Source organism: Coturnix japonica, chromosome 30 (assembly GCF_054131305.1).
Source record: "Coturnix japonica strain WE chromosome 30, WE-NBRP24, whole genome shotgun sequence".
In the NCBI taxonomy this organism is placed as follows: domain Eukaryota; kingdom Metazoa; phylum Chordata; class Aves; order Galliformes; family Phasianidae; genus Coturnix; species Coturnix japonica.
Window position 1 is genome coordinate 7,334,105 of NC_140692.1, and position 16,528 is coordinate 7,350,632.

At 41.8% G+C, this 16,528-nt stretch overlaps 1 protein-coding gene across 1 annotated transcript in view; it reads left to right on the forward strand.

Moving 5' to 3' along the window:
* Positions 1-217: 217 nt before the first annotated feature.
* LOC146755841 (cytosolic carboxypeptidase 4-like) overlaps positions 218-16,528 on the forward strand; it is a 49,898-nt gene continuing 33,587 nt past the window's right edge. Inside the window, exon 1 of the mRNA XM_085525285.1 lies at positions 218-415. Coding sequence (XP_085381411.1) covers positions 258-415 — 158 coding nt within the window. The 5' untranslated portion in view covers positions 218-257. The remainder of the gene's footprint in view (positions 416-16,528) is intronic.

The window sequence follows — 16,528 nt, forward strand, 5'->3', positions numbered from 1 at the left end:
TTTGGAGACGTGTAACTAGGCCAAATGAGGGTGCTTTTTCATGGGAATGGCAAATAACGTATCTGATAGCAAGACAATTTTCTCTGCCAAATTGCTAGTCTGCTTTGCAACAGGGGTTCATTAGGCTCTGTCCATGAACTGTTTAGTAAGATTCTCTCTTAAAAAAAAAAAGTTGGCATCGTATCTCTGCAGCTTCTGTGCATAACATCTCCATGCCTTTGCTTTGTTTTACAGACAGTCGTCCTTATGTCTTTCTGATGGCCCGTGTTCATCCTGGTGAAAGCAACGCCAGCTGGGTGATGAAGGGGACCCTGGAGTTCCTTGTGAGCAGTGATCCCATTGCTGATCTCCTGAGGAAATGTTTCATTTTCAAGATTGTCCCCATGCTCAACCCTGATGGAGTCATCAATGGCAAGTGCGTTGTAGTAACATACTTATTGTGAATTTTCACTGGGTTTACCTGCAGGCTTTACTGCTGTATACTTAGCAGGCCTAGTCTTCAGTGTTTTGGGCCAGAATTCCTGTTGCCTTTTGCCTTGTGTTTTATTCATCCTGTGATCAGTCCTGTAAGGAGAATGTAAGTCCTGGATACAGCCCAGTGTGCTGTCTCGTGTGCATCAGATATTCATGGTTCTGTACTGTGTGGGGCCGTAAGGTGTCCCAACTGACTGGGTGAAGTATTAGCGATAGCAGACAAACTGAATCTTACTTGCTGAATGGAAAGTTATCTATTCTGCCAAATCAGCAGGGCAAACTTTATCTGCAAGCTGATATATCTGGGAATAACTGGCTTTAATTAATGCTTTATATAACCTGAATGGGGGAAAGATGTAAGGATCTATTAAATGCTCGTATCTTTATGGAAATGTTTCCGTATAATGAAACTCCCTCCTTCTCCTATCTCCTTTACTCTGTTTCCTCCCACATGCTTCTGAAGAGATTCCAAGTCTTTCTGAGCTTATGAATATACCAGTTTCTTTTTGCATTCTTCAGAGCTGCCTTTACATTGCTCCTACCCACATCATCACTACAACCATTCATCTGGTTTCAGGTCAGGTTGTGCTGATCCGGTGCTGAAGAAACAGGGTAAAGACCTTAAGCAAATCTTGAGCTTATTTGGTCCTAATCTAATTCCTTTCTGTTGTGGTCTGGGCTTCAGCAGAGGGCAGCTTGGAGTGTTCTTAGCCTCTGGTCTGCGACTATGAGCATAGTTTTTTGTGTTCCTGTTCTCCCCAGGACATGAGTGCGTTGTAGTTTAGGCTGTTCAGGGGAGCTGGATGCTGCCCCCGAGTATTGGAAGCTTCTGCTGGCACCAAATGTTTCCTTGATTCTTCCAGACAGCAGAAGCAAAAATGAAAGATTGTGGCTTTCTGTTTTTCCTTTCACTCTGCTTAATTAAAGTTTCCAGCAGATGGAGGGCTGGAGGGAATGTCTGACCTTTTTTCTCCAGCTGTCAGGAGTGAGCATAGCAGAGGAAGGGTCCTCAGGAGGGACAGTGTGGCTTTTGGTGACACCTGGAATGAAGGGTACTGTCTGAGCTCATATCACACAGGAACGTGTGGAGCTTCCACTGTAGTTCAACCTGGTGATGAGTAGGAAAGTTTGGTGTGGGATAGGAGCAGAGGTCCAAGGACTTGGCTATGGCTCTGTAGCTAAGCATGAAGCCTGGGGAAGGGAGAGAACCATTCCATCATGCTCCAATTTAAATGCTGTGCTGTGGGGCCTCCCATGGCTCTGTTGCTCTTGCTTCTTCCCATGTGCTTTTTCAGTGGACTGAGGTGTTCCTGCACAGAAAGAAAAGCTTCTTTTCTTGGCCTAGAGTTTATTGGCAGCTTTTTGGAGATGACTTTTAGTCCCTTGCTGCATGTGGAAGCACATGCAGGTTTCTTTGTCCATTAATGTTCTACTTCATCTAGGTTTAAGTGCTGTATTAAACTCTGTTGTCATTCAAATCACTGCCACAAAGGGAAGCTCTTTTTCCAGGAAAAGGGTCTGTAGGCCATTATTGACTGAGTAGCTGTAAACAGGTCCATACTACTTACTTTTAGGTCTCTGTAGCACATTTCAGGAAGCCACTTATTTGCCTTGAGATTTACAATCACGACTGAATGTGTCAAATCCACTGTTTATTTTGAATCATCACTCATTTCGAATCTTCATGCTTTGAAAGTGCATCTTCTGTACTACCCATCCATCCTTCTGTTATCTGGTATTAATCCTGCTCTAGTCTCGTTACCTCGGTATCTTTATATTTAAAAAAGGGTTGAATTCTTTTCTGTTGGCAGTTCTTTTGAAGCTCCTCACTCTCTCCCTCCTCCCCAGTCCTGTGTGCTGGGGTGTGCATAATGCTTCCCTGCCCGTCACAAAGATGAATGCCATCGCACGGTTACAAAGGATTTCTTCCAGCAGCCCAGCTGTGCCCCTTCCCCAGCTGACTCCCTGCTGCAGGCACAGCTCAGTGGAAGAGTGCTCATCCCAGCAGGATACCGTGCAATCACACTTCGAGAGCCTTGTGCAGCAACAAGACGATCAGGGCCTTGGTATTTGCTTTGGTTAATGTGATCTGAAAGTTGCATGCAGAGAATGTTCCTCTGTCACAGATATGATGGCAGTAATGTGATTATGCTCTGACTGTGTGTGGCTGAGCTAGGAAACAGCCTTCCCTTTCACTCCCTTTCACATCAGTCAGTACTATGAGGATTTATTCCTGTCTGTCAGTGATGGAGAGAGTTGAGTCCTGTTGCTGATGCTAAATGAAGGTAGTGGTGATGCAAGCATGTCTGTATGAGTAAGGCTGTCATCACATAAAAATAAAAATCACTACCCAATATCACATATAATTTGAGTTTGTTCAATCCAGAGAGTACTGATGAGCAGTTGTGTTCTGTGCGACTGTTCTCATGGAATCATTAAGGTTGGAAAAGAAGTCTGTCATCTGGTCCAACCGTCCGCCTACAACCAGTATTGCCCAGTAAACCGTGTCCTGAAGTACCACATCTCCATGTTTCTTTAAGGTCTCCAATGGATGGTGACTCCACCTCCCTGGGCAGCCTTTGCTCTGTCCTGAATAGCAGTCAGATGTAGGGTTTGTCAAATAAATTTCAGCTGATCTGGTAGTGGCTATATATTTTAATGTTAGACACTACTTTTTATTAAGTGCATCCTGTGTGTTGTCACACAGTAGTGTTTGACCACTGCTGGAAATGGGATGCTGCCTCTGATAGATGTATGGTCTGACCTGATATAGTTATTTGTGTGTTTTTTTTCTTCTTTACAAGTAAAAGTAGTCTTAATCTCCAAGAACGGTGCTATAAGATGGTCCAAAGTGACAGGCATTAAATTACTAAAGGGAAAGTGTCCTTGTAGGCTGATTATCTTGCGAAGGCTGTTCTGTGAAAACCCAAGGTATTGGTTGGTGTTCAGCTGACTGTTTTCTCTCATCCCTTTATCGTCTTTTTAAATTAAATCACGGATTAACAGGAAAGCTAGAGAAGGAATTCCATTCTACACAGCGGTGGAGAATCCATGAAGGAGCACAGCACTTTGATTAGGAAACTGCTGAGTTATACTGGGTGAGTGAGAGACCCGTGCTTTGTTCCTGGCTCTGCTGTTGATGAAGTATGTGACCTTGAGCATTTCCCCCTCCTTTTTTTTTCTTTCCCCTGAGTTTTCTTCCTGGGAGGATGAAATAATGACACACCACAACCTTCACACAGCTTGAAATGAGTGAAATATGTGTACCAGGAGCATTTTCTCTTCAATCTAGTTCTTCTGATTCATCCACTAAAACCAGGGTCAGGAAAGGAACTTGTAAAAGCTTATGACAGCACAAACAGTTCTGTTACAAAGAAATACCCAGCACTGTTGGCTGTTCACACTGTTCCACATAAGCTCATTACCACACAGTGGAGCAACAAGTTGCCTGTGCACCAACACTTCTCCATGCAGTTGTGTACCATCTTGTGACCTGCTTTTAGGCTGTCTTCTCTGTGCACATGCTACATACCCTTCTGTCAACAGCTTGTGTATGCAGCCATTCCTCAGTGTCTGCTCACACCTGCATATCTTCTGCACCCACGTACCTGGTGCTCCCATGTGTATGTTAGCAGTCACAACGTGGTAGTCAGCATTTTGTGGGGATTTTTTTGGCTGGACTTCTTCAGAGTCTGCAGTTTCATATAAATATTGCTATTTATTACCCCTGAATTTAGGGTTATTAATTATATCAGTATAACCTAATTTATATCACCATAAACAGCAATAATAAATAGTGCCAAATGCTAACGCGCAGTGCTTGCCAACCGTGCCCGTGTTTAATGAGTGCTTCCCCCCCACTTCCCAGAAGTATTAAATTAAAAATGATTCGGCCTTGCGATATGATTGATCAAACAAGAGGTGGAACTCCTAGATAAGTGCTTTTGTTTTAAAGAATATTTCATCTTCAGACTGCCCATGCACTGTCTATTATGAGCATCCACAGGTCTTGAACTGCCCAATCTCTCTCTTCCAAGTTCATGTCTCTCTCCTCCATTGCCACCTTCTTCCTTTTTCTTTACTCCCTTTCATGTTTCCTCTTTCTTCCCTTCTGTCTGCCCTTTTCTCGCTTTCCTTTCCCTACTGTTGAATCAAAGAAGCTTTTCAATGAGAGGAACTTGATGTGTTTTTGTAAATGAATTGAACCAATCAGTGGAGATGGGAGCCGGTGAGTCTATTTTGGTAAAGGAAGATTAATTTTTTTGGAAGCAGTGTGACTTCTTCGAAGGCATGGGGTAACCATAGTAGCTGTTAGGAAGAGGAAATCCTGATTTGCATTTTGGATTATAGCCATGGACTATTCTTTATCTGGTTTAAAAACACCCTGTTCCCTTCTGCACCTGCCTTCCCACAACACAGGCTGAGTAAGCTTTGCTGCTGCTTATAGGTAAGGCAGGTGAGCTGGGCTTTTTGTTTGTTTCTCTTTATTGATATTCACTCTCACTTTAGTCAGGCTGTTTGTTCCATCCTGTTTTACTTACAGGGCTTTGTTTATTGCGCCCTGGAATCCAGCAGAGAAAAGCTTTAACTCTGACAATTACAGAAATGGAGAGATAGAAACGTCCTCTGAAAGCCCTTTCAGAACACATTTCTATTGCATGCTCTCAGAAGGGAAACTATTAACTATTAATGTTTCCCACTTACTTTTTGAAACAAGGGCCTTTTTTTTTTTCTTTTCTTTTTTTTTTGAAGGATACTTGTAGGAAGAACAGAAGCAAGCTAGTTCTTCTACCCAAAAGCATTATCTGTGTATATAACTTCTATTTCCTCCTATATTATTGTGCACTCTCCTGCACTGAGACATTTTGTTCTCCACGTAGTCAGAGGCAGAGCTGGACATAGACAGCAAACAAGCTAAGGGCCGCACTTGAGGACTCACTTGATGACCCAGAACTGCATCCTTGAGGATTAAATCTTGAAGTAGAGGCACACAAAGCCATGTGGCTGTAGACATCCCTCCTACTCTCCCTTCCCTTCTCTTGTTTGCTTCTCTCTGATCAGAGGGTTAAAGAGGAGTTGAATTCTCAGAATCTAGTCTTGCATATCTAAATGGATGCCATGCACTTTGCAAGCACAATTTAAGGAGTCTCTCCAGACTAGCTGATGTGTGATGCGTGCATTTCTTTAAGGATAGTGCCAACGGTAGTTGGGTAGATGCGTGTGGAAGAACATTTTTGCATAAGATTCAGTCCTTACTCATTTAGAATGGCTGTGCTCTGAGCTCTGTGTTATAAGGTGGTCTATTTGCAAGCGCTGACTCGGGACCTCAGAGCAGATGAAAATGCCATGTCTGAGGAATGCTTGTACTGCATCTGGAATGTGGCTCAGGGAAGTGCTATGAACTGTGGGTGAACTTTCTTTGAGTGCAGTAGATGGTTCTTATCTAAGTGCTGCTCTCTTGCCTCTGGTGTTGCCTCAGCTGTCCCCATAAAGAGGACAGTGATCTTGCACTGGTGGTGAGGCATAACTGGTGAAAATGTGCTTCTTGTTGGCCATCACGGTCTTCTCAGCAGGCCGTCCTGAGAATTTTGGGTGCTTGTTCTTTAGTTCTAGTGAAGAGGGTCTAAGACCACTTATACTTCTTCAAGGCAAGCAGCCTTATTGTTCCTGATAGTCTCAGCAGATTCCCTATAGCAGAAGCCCATGATTTGGAAGGTTAGATCTATAGGATGTGAGGTAATGGCCTCAATTTGCACCAGGGTAGGTTCAGGTTGGATATTAGGCAAAATTTCTTTTTAGAAGGAATGGTGGTGTGTTGGAACAGCTGCCCAGGGAGGTGGTGGAGTCACTGTCCCTTGAGGTGTGCAGGAACCATGGAGATGTGGCGCTGAGGGATGTCACTGGGCATGGTGGGGATGGGCTGATAGCTTGGCTAAATGGTCTTTCCAACCTTAATGAGTCTATGATGCTATGAAATCTGGCTAGTACATGAACAACATAAGATAAAATATGGGTATGTGATTCTTTAAGTCTTTGCAGCTTCTCCCTTGGTGGACCCAGAACCAGAGTCTGATCCTCCACCAAACTCTTCTCAGTACATCAGTATGCTGTGGGAGATGACCCTATTTCAGACAAAGCCTTTGCCCTGTGCTAACATGGCAGTCCATCCTTGGCTCTCCTATGGTAAACCTCTGTTGGCACGCAGCTACACCCCAGGACTCCTGACAGCACTTCTAATGCAGTATTGTTTATTCCTTCCTTTATCAGCTGGAGCTGTTGGGCTCCCCTGAGTTATTAGATCTATTCGCTCATTGTCAGTGTTTCCTCCTTTGTAAATATGTCCCCATATGTCTCTGCTCCTGAGGAATATGCTTTCTTTTCTATTTACTGCTTTTCCCAGGCACCCACCTCCTCATTGCTCTATCCACCCAGTGGCCCAATAACAGCCACAGAGATAAATAAGCAACATAACTCTTCCTAGCTATTGTTGTTATTGTTGTTGTTGCCGCCCTGCATAGTAATACATATAATAACAAGGAAACAAATCTTATTACTAAAGTAATTACAATAAATAAAAAGCTGAGAAGGGAGATGAAGGAAGGGTCTGTCAGGGGAGTGATTGCAGTAGGGGTTTTTAAAATTTAATTTACTCGAGATGTTCTTTGCTGCTTTATTGATACCCTGCTGAGGGGGCTGCGACTAATTAGCAACCAGCTGTTGTTCTAACACACCCTCACCTAATTTATTGTTTCGTCAAGTCTCTAAAATAGGAGTCTGTCTGCTATCGTTGTCTGTGGGACTCGGCACCAGTCTCATGTCAGCAGTTGGTTTTATTGCTTGGTGCTTCTGTTTTCTGAAAGCTGAATAGCTGAGACTTTGGGTGCTTTGCTGCCTTTCCTTTTATTTTCCAGCACTTTCCATGCGCTTTCAGGAGGTCGGGCAGGAGAATACGCTCAGTCTCTTGAATTATAAGAGCTTGTCCCAGAGTCCAGAGGCCTGTTATTATAACAGGCCAACACAATGCTAGATTCTGGTAAATTGCCCAGAGGGCTGTGCCACTGTTTGTATGCCTTGGTAGAGACCAAAAAAGACCTCACAGAGGAGGTCTGGCATAGATAGGGCCAAGGGTTTCTTAATATGTAATGTCTATGATCTTGTTCTCTTGCTTGTCAATATCCTATGGAAGTGCTGTACTATTGTTTGCCTTTGGAGAAAACAGTATCATGTCTAAACATCCACAAAAACGAATTAGTTAATGGTCATTTTAAGAACAGGGGGGACCAAATGCATTGTCTCTTGTTTCTTTGGTCTTCCAGTCCCAAAAGCACGCACAGTGTTTGCTCTGAAACAGTAAAGGTTCCCCCCATGAGGTGCCTGCAGCTCCCTCGATGCTTTCATACCCAATCTGTTCAGATTAGTCAAGGTCACTTGGGAATTTCACTGCACTTGAAGATTACTTGATATGAGCTCAGTGATATTAATGTCTTGGACTACTAAACAATTCAGCTTTAAGCCTCAGAAATTATTCCATTTTATATGGCTACTACCTTGTATTTTCAAGGTAGCATGAATATTAGATATGAACACGATGTTCCGTGGGCTCAGAAAGGAATTATTTTTGTTCAGCATTCATGTCTAGTCTCCTGACTGACAACGGGAGTTCATAATCAGATGTCTGCGCTCCTTTGACAGTTCTAAGAGCCAGGAGGCTGATGTACAAAGCTAGCTTTTAGTAAAGTTAATGAGTTGATTGAATTATATTCTTATTTGCATTAGTTTGAGTGTGTATGATTATCTTTTGTTTGTTATTATGCTCATTTAAGTCCATTTGGTAATATATTATTCCCATAGCAATTGTGCCTGTGCTAGGCTCTGTGCAGACAGGCAAGGACCAGCTTGTCTCTTGTTAGGAGCTGATCCAATACTGGCACAGCGTGCTTTAGAATTGGCAAGAACAAAGAGGATACTGGGGTGCTGGCTAATGGATCTGTTGTGAAGGCTAATCCATTTTCTCATGATGTACTTTATGGAGGTGGAAGCTTTTGTAGTTACTGCTTTCCTTCACTGTTTCTTCTTAGGATGGGGGGGAGAATCTCACTGCCGTGACTTCTTCAGCCACCCAGGGAAGATTTGTGAGGTTCAGTATCATCAGTGAAGGGACTGGAGAACGCTGTAAGATGAGGGATTTCTTTATGCTTTCTTGAAATTGTCAGGATGCACCTGCAAACCCTGAACCCAGTTCACCCCATAGTTAAACACTACAATGAGATGTCACACAGATACTAACGAACTTGGATTTTGCATCTGATTCCTGGTTGTGGTAGGCATGGAGTACCGACATAAATGCTGAATGTACTGGGTAGAAGCTCATGTCATGAGTGCAAGGGCTAGTTTTGATCACTTATCTCAAGACCAACTCATCTTACCCAAGTTAATGCCTTTTGGAAGCTACAGATTCAGACTTGGAGTTGTTATTCATGGGATGGGAAAAAAGTCCACAAAATGAAATTGTAAAAACTTCACTTTTATAGATGCAATGAAGAATGTCCAATACTTTACTGCAATATCCACACTACCTGGAAAGCTGAAATTGCCTGGGAATGAAGGTTATTGTCTCTCATAATATACCTTCATATATTACTGTGTAATAAATCGAGCAGTATTTCTTTCACCCTGCAAACTGGACATCCCTGGAGTTCCAAGTGACATTTCAAATTTTATACGACCATTCAGTCCCTTTTAAGTATTAAAACACATCATTTTTTGTGATATATGCACAGAAGTTCTTTCTAAAAGCATATGAATAAAAAAACTTGGAGCTTAGTTATGCAAAGGTAGAGCTGCCTTACTGCGTGTTGGCTTTTAAATGTCTCTGTTTAGTTAGCTCGGTATTTTAGCTACTACTGTTCTTTAACATCTCTGTTTCTGTGTTTCTTTTCCGCTCTTCCCTGCCCTCTGTTTCATTTGAATAACAGATTCAATTGAATAACAGCTGGCAAAGTACAGTGGTAGGAGAGCAGATATGTGACTGCCTTGGGTTGGAGAAATGGGCTGGCAATTGGAAAATGGTGTTTTAAAAAATGGGACAAAGAGGCATAACAACAAAAATAAGCTTCATCTGGAAGCCTGTATTTTCAAAATTGCTTGTTCAAAAATGCACCCACAGAGGACCAGCTGAGGTTGAATAGTTCACCTGTGTACATGGTTCATATGATTGCACATGCAATTAGGGTAATTACACGGGCAAATTTTACCCCAGTAGTTTGAGCAAATTGTCACCTTAATTTCTGAAACCAGCTGCATGTCCCAGGGAAGCAGCAAGAGAATGAAAAACAGAAAATTAAGTTGATGCTGGAATGACAAAGAGTGGGAAATCAAAACCTCTCCTGTGACCTGAAAGACAGCACTGCTGGGAGTCAGGGAAAAAAAAGTCAGCCACACTTCTAATGCTGTAAAGCGTTGGAGTCTTAAAGGGATAGAAAAATGAAGAGCTTTTTGAAGTCATCTGGCCCAGAATTTGAGCTGGAGGAAACAATATGAAACAAAAAGAAGAGGGTGAGATGGGCAGCAAAGGGGGCTTCAGTAATGATGACCTTGTGTCTGTATGCACTGTAGAACTACGAAGTTGGTATTTGAACACACCCCAGCTCGGTGATGTTGTGATCCTGTTAGGAACCTTCAGATTAGCACGGTGATACTTCATTGCATGGGAATAGTGATTATTTTGGCATTAAGTTGCTGTAGAGATCTTGCTGTGTTCAGAGCTCAGCCACTCTTCCTTGTACTGTTAGAACTGGCTTGTAAATTCCACAGGTGGATGTGTCCCTGTACGAGGTGCTTAAATATTCCATTACATTCGATAGAGCCTCTTCTGCGTTGTTTGCTTGAGGAAGTAGAGCACAGTGAGGAAGTGGTAATGGACAATACAGTCTAGATCCTAAACCACCTTTTGGGTCGCTTTGATTTGTCTCCAAAAATGATAAGTACTTAAGGTATAGTTATTATAGTTGAAGAAGTCCTATTACTCCTACTCCTGTAAAGTTATTATGCAGTGACAACGTTCTGGGTGAGTACAGGGGTTCTTTCTATGTATATCACATGGCATCTCAGATGGTAATGTTTCTTTATCTCCCATATCTCTAATTTTTCTCCCCTACATGTTCAGAAGCTCAGCTTTTGATTAAAAAAAATCTATCCTCCATTTAAGGGGCACCTGGTCCCACTGAGCACCATCTAAAGCAAAACTTGCTTCCCAGGTCTATCTCTGGTCTGTGACGTTTCTACCAGTAGATAACAATGATAACAGTAATGTAAACTTTGAGGAACATTTTGCATATTCATTGTCTGGTAGTTTAAAGGCTTTTGTATTTTTTTTTAATGTAATTTAAAATATACATTAAAATTTTAAATTATATTAAAAAAAAAAAAAAGATTTAAAAAAACTGTCTATTTTTCTGTCATCCCCCAAATGGTTATGACACATAAGAGGATGTAAAGTGCAGAGCAGCTGAACAATCATAAACTATTTTAATACCACTTAAAAATGAGAAGAAGCAGGAAAAGAGGTTTGGGTATTAATGAAGTTTATTGCACTCGTCTGTCACTTCTACAGAGCATGATTGGGGTTTTAAATCCTTGCTCCAGTGACGTGGAAAAAAACGTGGTGGTCTTTCATCCAAGTCCCTTATAGATGTTATTCTGTCACAGAAATCTCTAGTACCACATTTGAGCTCACGGTGAATTCTATGCTCCAGTGGATGTAATGTTAAGCAAAGCAGTTCTGGATTATATTTGTGGTAGCAGAGCTGTAAAGCAGAGCCTGAAAGTGAAGTCAAGAGTTATAGGAGATTATGGCTGTTACATTTTATTTGAACTTTTTTAGGTGATTCAAGGTAAGCTCCTTGGATTTAGGCTGAGATATCTGGGGAGTCAAGGCTGGAAAGACAGGCCATACTCTGTGGGTTAAACCATTTGCAAGGAATACCCAAACCTCTTTCTAGTTGACCTGTTTAGTGTCTCACTATAAACATATATTAACATTCAGTGTAGAAAGCTCACTGCTGAAGGCAGCAGAGGTGTGACTGTTCCCCACCCCCTCCAAAACATGTCAGGGAAGAAAGCTTGCTTTGGAAGACCTCCATGCCTGGGTGATGCATTGCATGTTTTTGTGTGTGTGCTAGTTTTCAAGTGAAGAGCACCAAAGAACTGCACTAACTGAATTAGCTGTAATTTGTCTCTTTCTGTGATGTGCAGGTGAGGGCACCCTTGAACTGTTCTAGTTCTCTGTCTATCTTTAGACTGATTCGAGCAGCACAGGATCTCATCAAGCATGTAGTCTGTTCAGAGGCAGTGGCTTTGAGCCTCCCAACTCATAATACTAATACAACTGGGAATCTAAATAAAAAGGAGAATGTTAAGAAAAAGTCTCTGTTGCTGTAAGCAGAAATAATCAGAATCAAGTCTATCTTTCCATTATGTGGTTTCTTACAGAAACAAAAGCCCAGCTCGGGGCTGTTACTTATAATGAACTGGTTTGGCCAGTGTTCGTGCCTTTCCCTTTTTTTTGTTGCCATGTGTCAATTCTGACTGTGTGTACTGCTATGACAGCAATTTATTTCTTATATCTTTTGTCCCAAAGGGTGTCAAAGAGCCATAACAAAACTGTATGTACTTTAATGTCAGGCATTGCTTAGTGTGCTACCTTTGGGCTGCTACAGAGTAGTTCTTTATAACCTCTGAACCTGTTGCCTATGAATACAGGACGTTGCTGGATTTAAGCCATCGGGCAAAAGTCACAGCAACTGGGTGTGCAGCAGTTATTGTGAGCTACAGAGTGACTGAAAGAAATCCCTTAGATGCAATCAGACAGTGTCCGTATTCTTTTTTTGTTTTCCCCCAGCATTTTATCCATCTTTGAGAAACACCTGGCAGCTCTGAAACCACAATTGTACTTGCATGATCTCAAGTGGAATGGCTGGTCCCTAAACAGCATGTGTCTACCAAGCACTATGTCTCCACAAACTACCTGCAGGGCATGGTTTCTTGCTTAAGCCTGATGTGAGCTTAAATAAGGAGTTTGCTTTGAGGTTTGCCAAGAAGCGTTCTTTGTGTGTAAATGTGTATGCAGCCATAGAGTAATGGAGACCATTTTGACACAGGCTATCAGGATTGAAAGGCTGCAGTTTTGCTTGGAGGTTACGTATACGTTTTTATATGCAATTAGTTAAGTTGGGGTTTAGGCATTTAAATGGCCATTTGTGCTCTCACTTTTGAATATTATGCTCATCCTTTGGGAATGAGCTTGTGCAAATTAGGCATGAAAATAAGCATACGTTTTGTGTGCTGTACTGTCAGCATTTTGCTGTATTTGGTAATAAACTCGTATTGATTTATCAGGTTTTTTTTTCCCTCTCTTGATATTTCTGCTGTAATCTGAAGAATGTGAGCTGGTGGCTACAAAGCAGCAGTACAGCAGTGTTTTCCTTTTCCTAGTGACTGACTCCTTTAATTGTTCCTGTAGCATAAGCTCATATTTCCATCTAACTCTTATTTAGGATACTCTCATGGTGAGTTGGAATTCATCCCTGCTTTGCCTTGTGGTTGAGTAGTGACCAAGACTTGCCCCTAGCTGATTTATCCTTCTTTTATCTTCTTTCCCTTCATACCCACACAAAAAAAGTCTGTCTGTGTACCGAACTGTGAAATACATGGGAATACAGAATTGATATTGTTGGTTCAGAGCTCCATCCTGGAAGCTTCAGAGAAAAAACTGCTTACAGGGGGATGAAGGCCTTTGAAGGGCTTATTAGTGACTTGGCCTATGGGCTTCCTGGGGGCTTGCTAGACTCTGCTGTATCACAACTTTAATGTCTCCACATAAAGTTATCTACTGTGAATACTTAATAAGGGGGATGAAAAGATCAGATCAGTTGATGAAAAGAACAGTTCGAGCTGATGCTAAGTTGCTGCCCCAAAACCTTGAGGATACTGAAATTTGCAATGAAATTTGGAAACTTTGAGTCAGCTGACTTATGATCCATTGTAGCATAATAATATACACTGTTGTTTAATATACCTTCCATGATTCTACTGTTAGAGTAGGCATCAAGACATGAGAGCAGCATTGTGAATGCCACAAAGGGTAAGAATTTTGTCAGTTAATGTTCATTGAGGAAGAAATTAATCTTTGGTTCTTTCACATTAATAATCCTATTAAGGGTTGGCTTAATGAAGTTTTACTGACTAATTTTCGAGCTGTAATTTGCCTGTGATTCTTTTGAAAATTTTTTAATGAAATGGAAATTTACATAGACTGCACAACAATAACCTAATGAAGTGGCAAATCATATTTTAAAATCACTTGTGATTCCAAATGGCATCTTAATTCTTGGAATTGAAGACCATTCACACTGAGAGGTTCTGAATCACTGAAAGTAAGATGGAGCTTTTTCTAACCCAGGAAATGCTAACGAGTACAAAATGAGTCTGTGAAATGGTTCATGCAAGCTTGGACCAGTTCTGTGTGTTGCTGAAAGAAAATGAAATAGAGAAGATCTGAAAGGAAGCCCTCATCTTCTTGAATGAATGCTATGGAGAGTCTGTGCTTGGGTAGCACAAACATGATACTGTCAGTGAATGCAGCCAGTACCGAGATGGGGCTGCATTCCTACAGACTAATGGCAAAAGAGCCTGGATGGATCACGGTCTGATTGTCATCTCTTAACACTTGAGAGGGAGCGCAAAGAGTGATGAATGTATGTGAGTGTTACAGAGAGCAGAGCTGAGGCCCCAGCAGTGGCTCCAGTCTCCTCTTATGTTTTCACAAATCACCTGGGAACTGACTCAGTGAAATTTTTCATTATAGAGTGATTTCTGATTACTGTAGGTAGCCCAAAACAGGGCCTACTGGGTAATCTCTAGAGGCTTTCCTGGGTGTTTTAACTCCATTCCTTGCCCTTGAAGAGCTGAGATATGCCTCCATTAAGCAGCCGAGTTCAGGAGCTTATCTGCATTGCTTTAAGCTTTCTAGTTTCGCATCAGCCCATTAGAGAACCTCTTTCCTGGGTTGGAAAGGAGAAGGAATTCTTTAGATCTGCCAGTATTTTTCTAATACCTGATGCTCATAGGCTGCTCTTTTTACACTTTAAAATGTCACATTGGATTCCTGATGGAACTGGAGATTTTTATCTTCCTCTTTTCTGCCAGACCTGACATTTTTCTGGTTTTCTTCTACACTGAAGGCTTAATTTCTCACATGTGTGAGACAGAGTGAAAATTAAACAAACAAGCTGGCAGATAGATAGAATGGTTCTTCATGTCTGGAAAGCTGCAATGAGCTGTGACTTAGGAATTACAATGCTTCATATTCAAACTTTTCTTTTTGATGCATTGGGGTGGCACAAGAGCTGACAGTGACATATGGAGAAGGCCCTGTTAGGAGGATTGAGGCTGTTATGTGATAAATGACACAGTATGTCAAAGGACTTCTATTATCCATCATGCTGGCTTCCTCTGAACACGGTCTCTTTGAAAAGAGAAGTAGCTGCACGTACAACTGGGGGATGCTGTAATAGGGTCAGTGGTATGCTCCAGAGAAAATAAGAAAGCTGGCAAGTACATGTTTGCGTGGGAATTGATGACTCTGGAGCTTTGAGTTCAGAATTTTCAAGTCAAATTTAATTCAAATATCTGAGGTATCCCCACTGTACATTTGTGTCAAGGATGAGCCCTACCTTCAAAAGAAGCTTTCTCAAAGCTCGCTCACGTATTCAGAAGGCTTCAAAAACCCACCAAGTTTTCAGTGTTGAGAAGCTAAGCTTTCTTAGGAAAAAAAAAGAAAGCTATTTATTATCAAGTTCTGGACTGATGGCATGATTCTGGCTGCTAATAAATCCCCAGAGTTCTCTTATTGCGTTTTTTTAACCTCTGTTGACTGCTTTGACTCTGAAATGCAGTGGAGTAAAAGTTGTGATCTGCGCTTTCCTATATGCAGGAGACATGTAAGTACTGTTGCCCTTATAAATACAAGGGATAAAAAGTACTGCTGAAGGAACAAGACTTTGTCTCTCGTGACCTGATACAGAAATATCCTCTGTAAGGCGCCTTCCACCCTTCTTGACCATACAAGTTAAGAATCAGAGCAGGCTTTCACAGCTCTGTGCCTCACACTGGTGGAGAGTCTGTCAACATTTTCCTCTCTCTCATCACCCTTAACCCAACAGTGCCTCCTTGTTTGTATAATCTATGTCAGAATGACGCACGAACTGGGGGCTGTTCAAGAGAAGCGAGGAATGTATGGCACGGCATAGGCACTCATCCTTTTCAACCTCCTTTAGACCATCTCTTTTTGCAGTACCCATAATAGCTGTTTTTTTCCCTGCTTGATTAATGGACCCTCAATAGCTATGTAGTCTATAAACCCAGACAAGACAAGTAGCCTGTCTCTTTTGATCCCTGCACCCTAATAGCCTGATTTTGACTCCGCTTAAGTGGTGTTTATGTGCCCACATGAGCGGTAGTAATTGGTGCAGAATATCAAATGTCACTATTTGACATTTCATTCGTAACAGTAGTATTTAAAGTAAAGGCTTTAACTTGATGATTCATCAGTAGCCAGTGTCAAATGATCTGGGACGGTCGGTATTTTAAAAGTGTCAATCAACAGATGGATCACTCTGGAGATAATTTAATCAGAGCCCATCAGTGAACTGGCCTTAAAAAAAAATCCTTCAGGATTATTGTCACAGCCGTATTGTTTAGAAGATGAGAGCGGTGCTTCCTTGGGAGCAGGCTTGGTAGCAGAGTGGCTCCTTCCATAGCTCCTCTAACAAGCCTGTTTCCTGAGAGGATGGAGTTGCAACTTCCTCAGTTGACTCTGCCCTGTAGTTAAATACAGGACTTCAGGCTCTGTTGCTGTTGAGCTGAAAGCTCTGCTTCTTCAGAACAAAATCTGCAAAACACAAACCAGCCTAAATATATAGATAACTTCACCCCCTCCAACTCCTAGCACTGCTGTGCTCTGTTTTATTTGACAGTACAGCTTTTTCTTCACCAA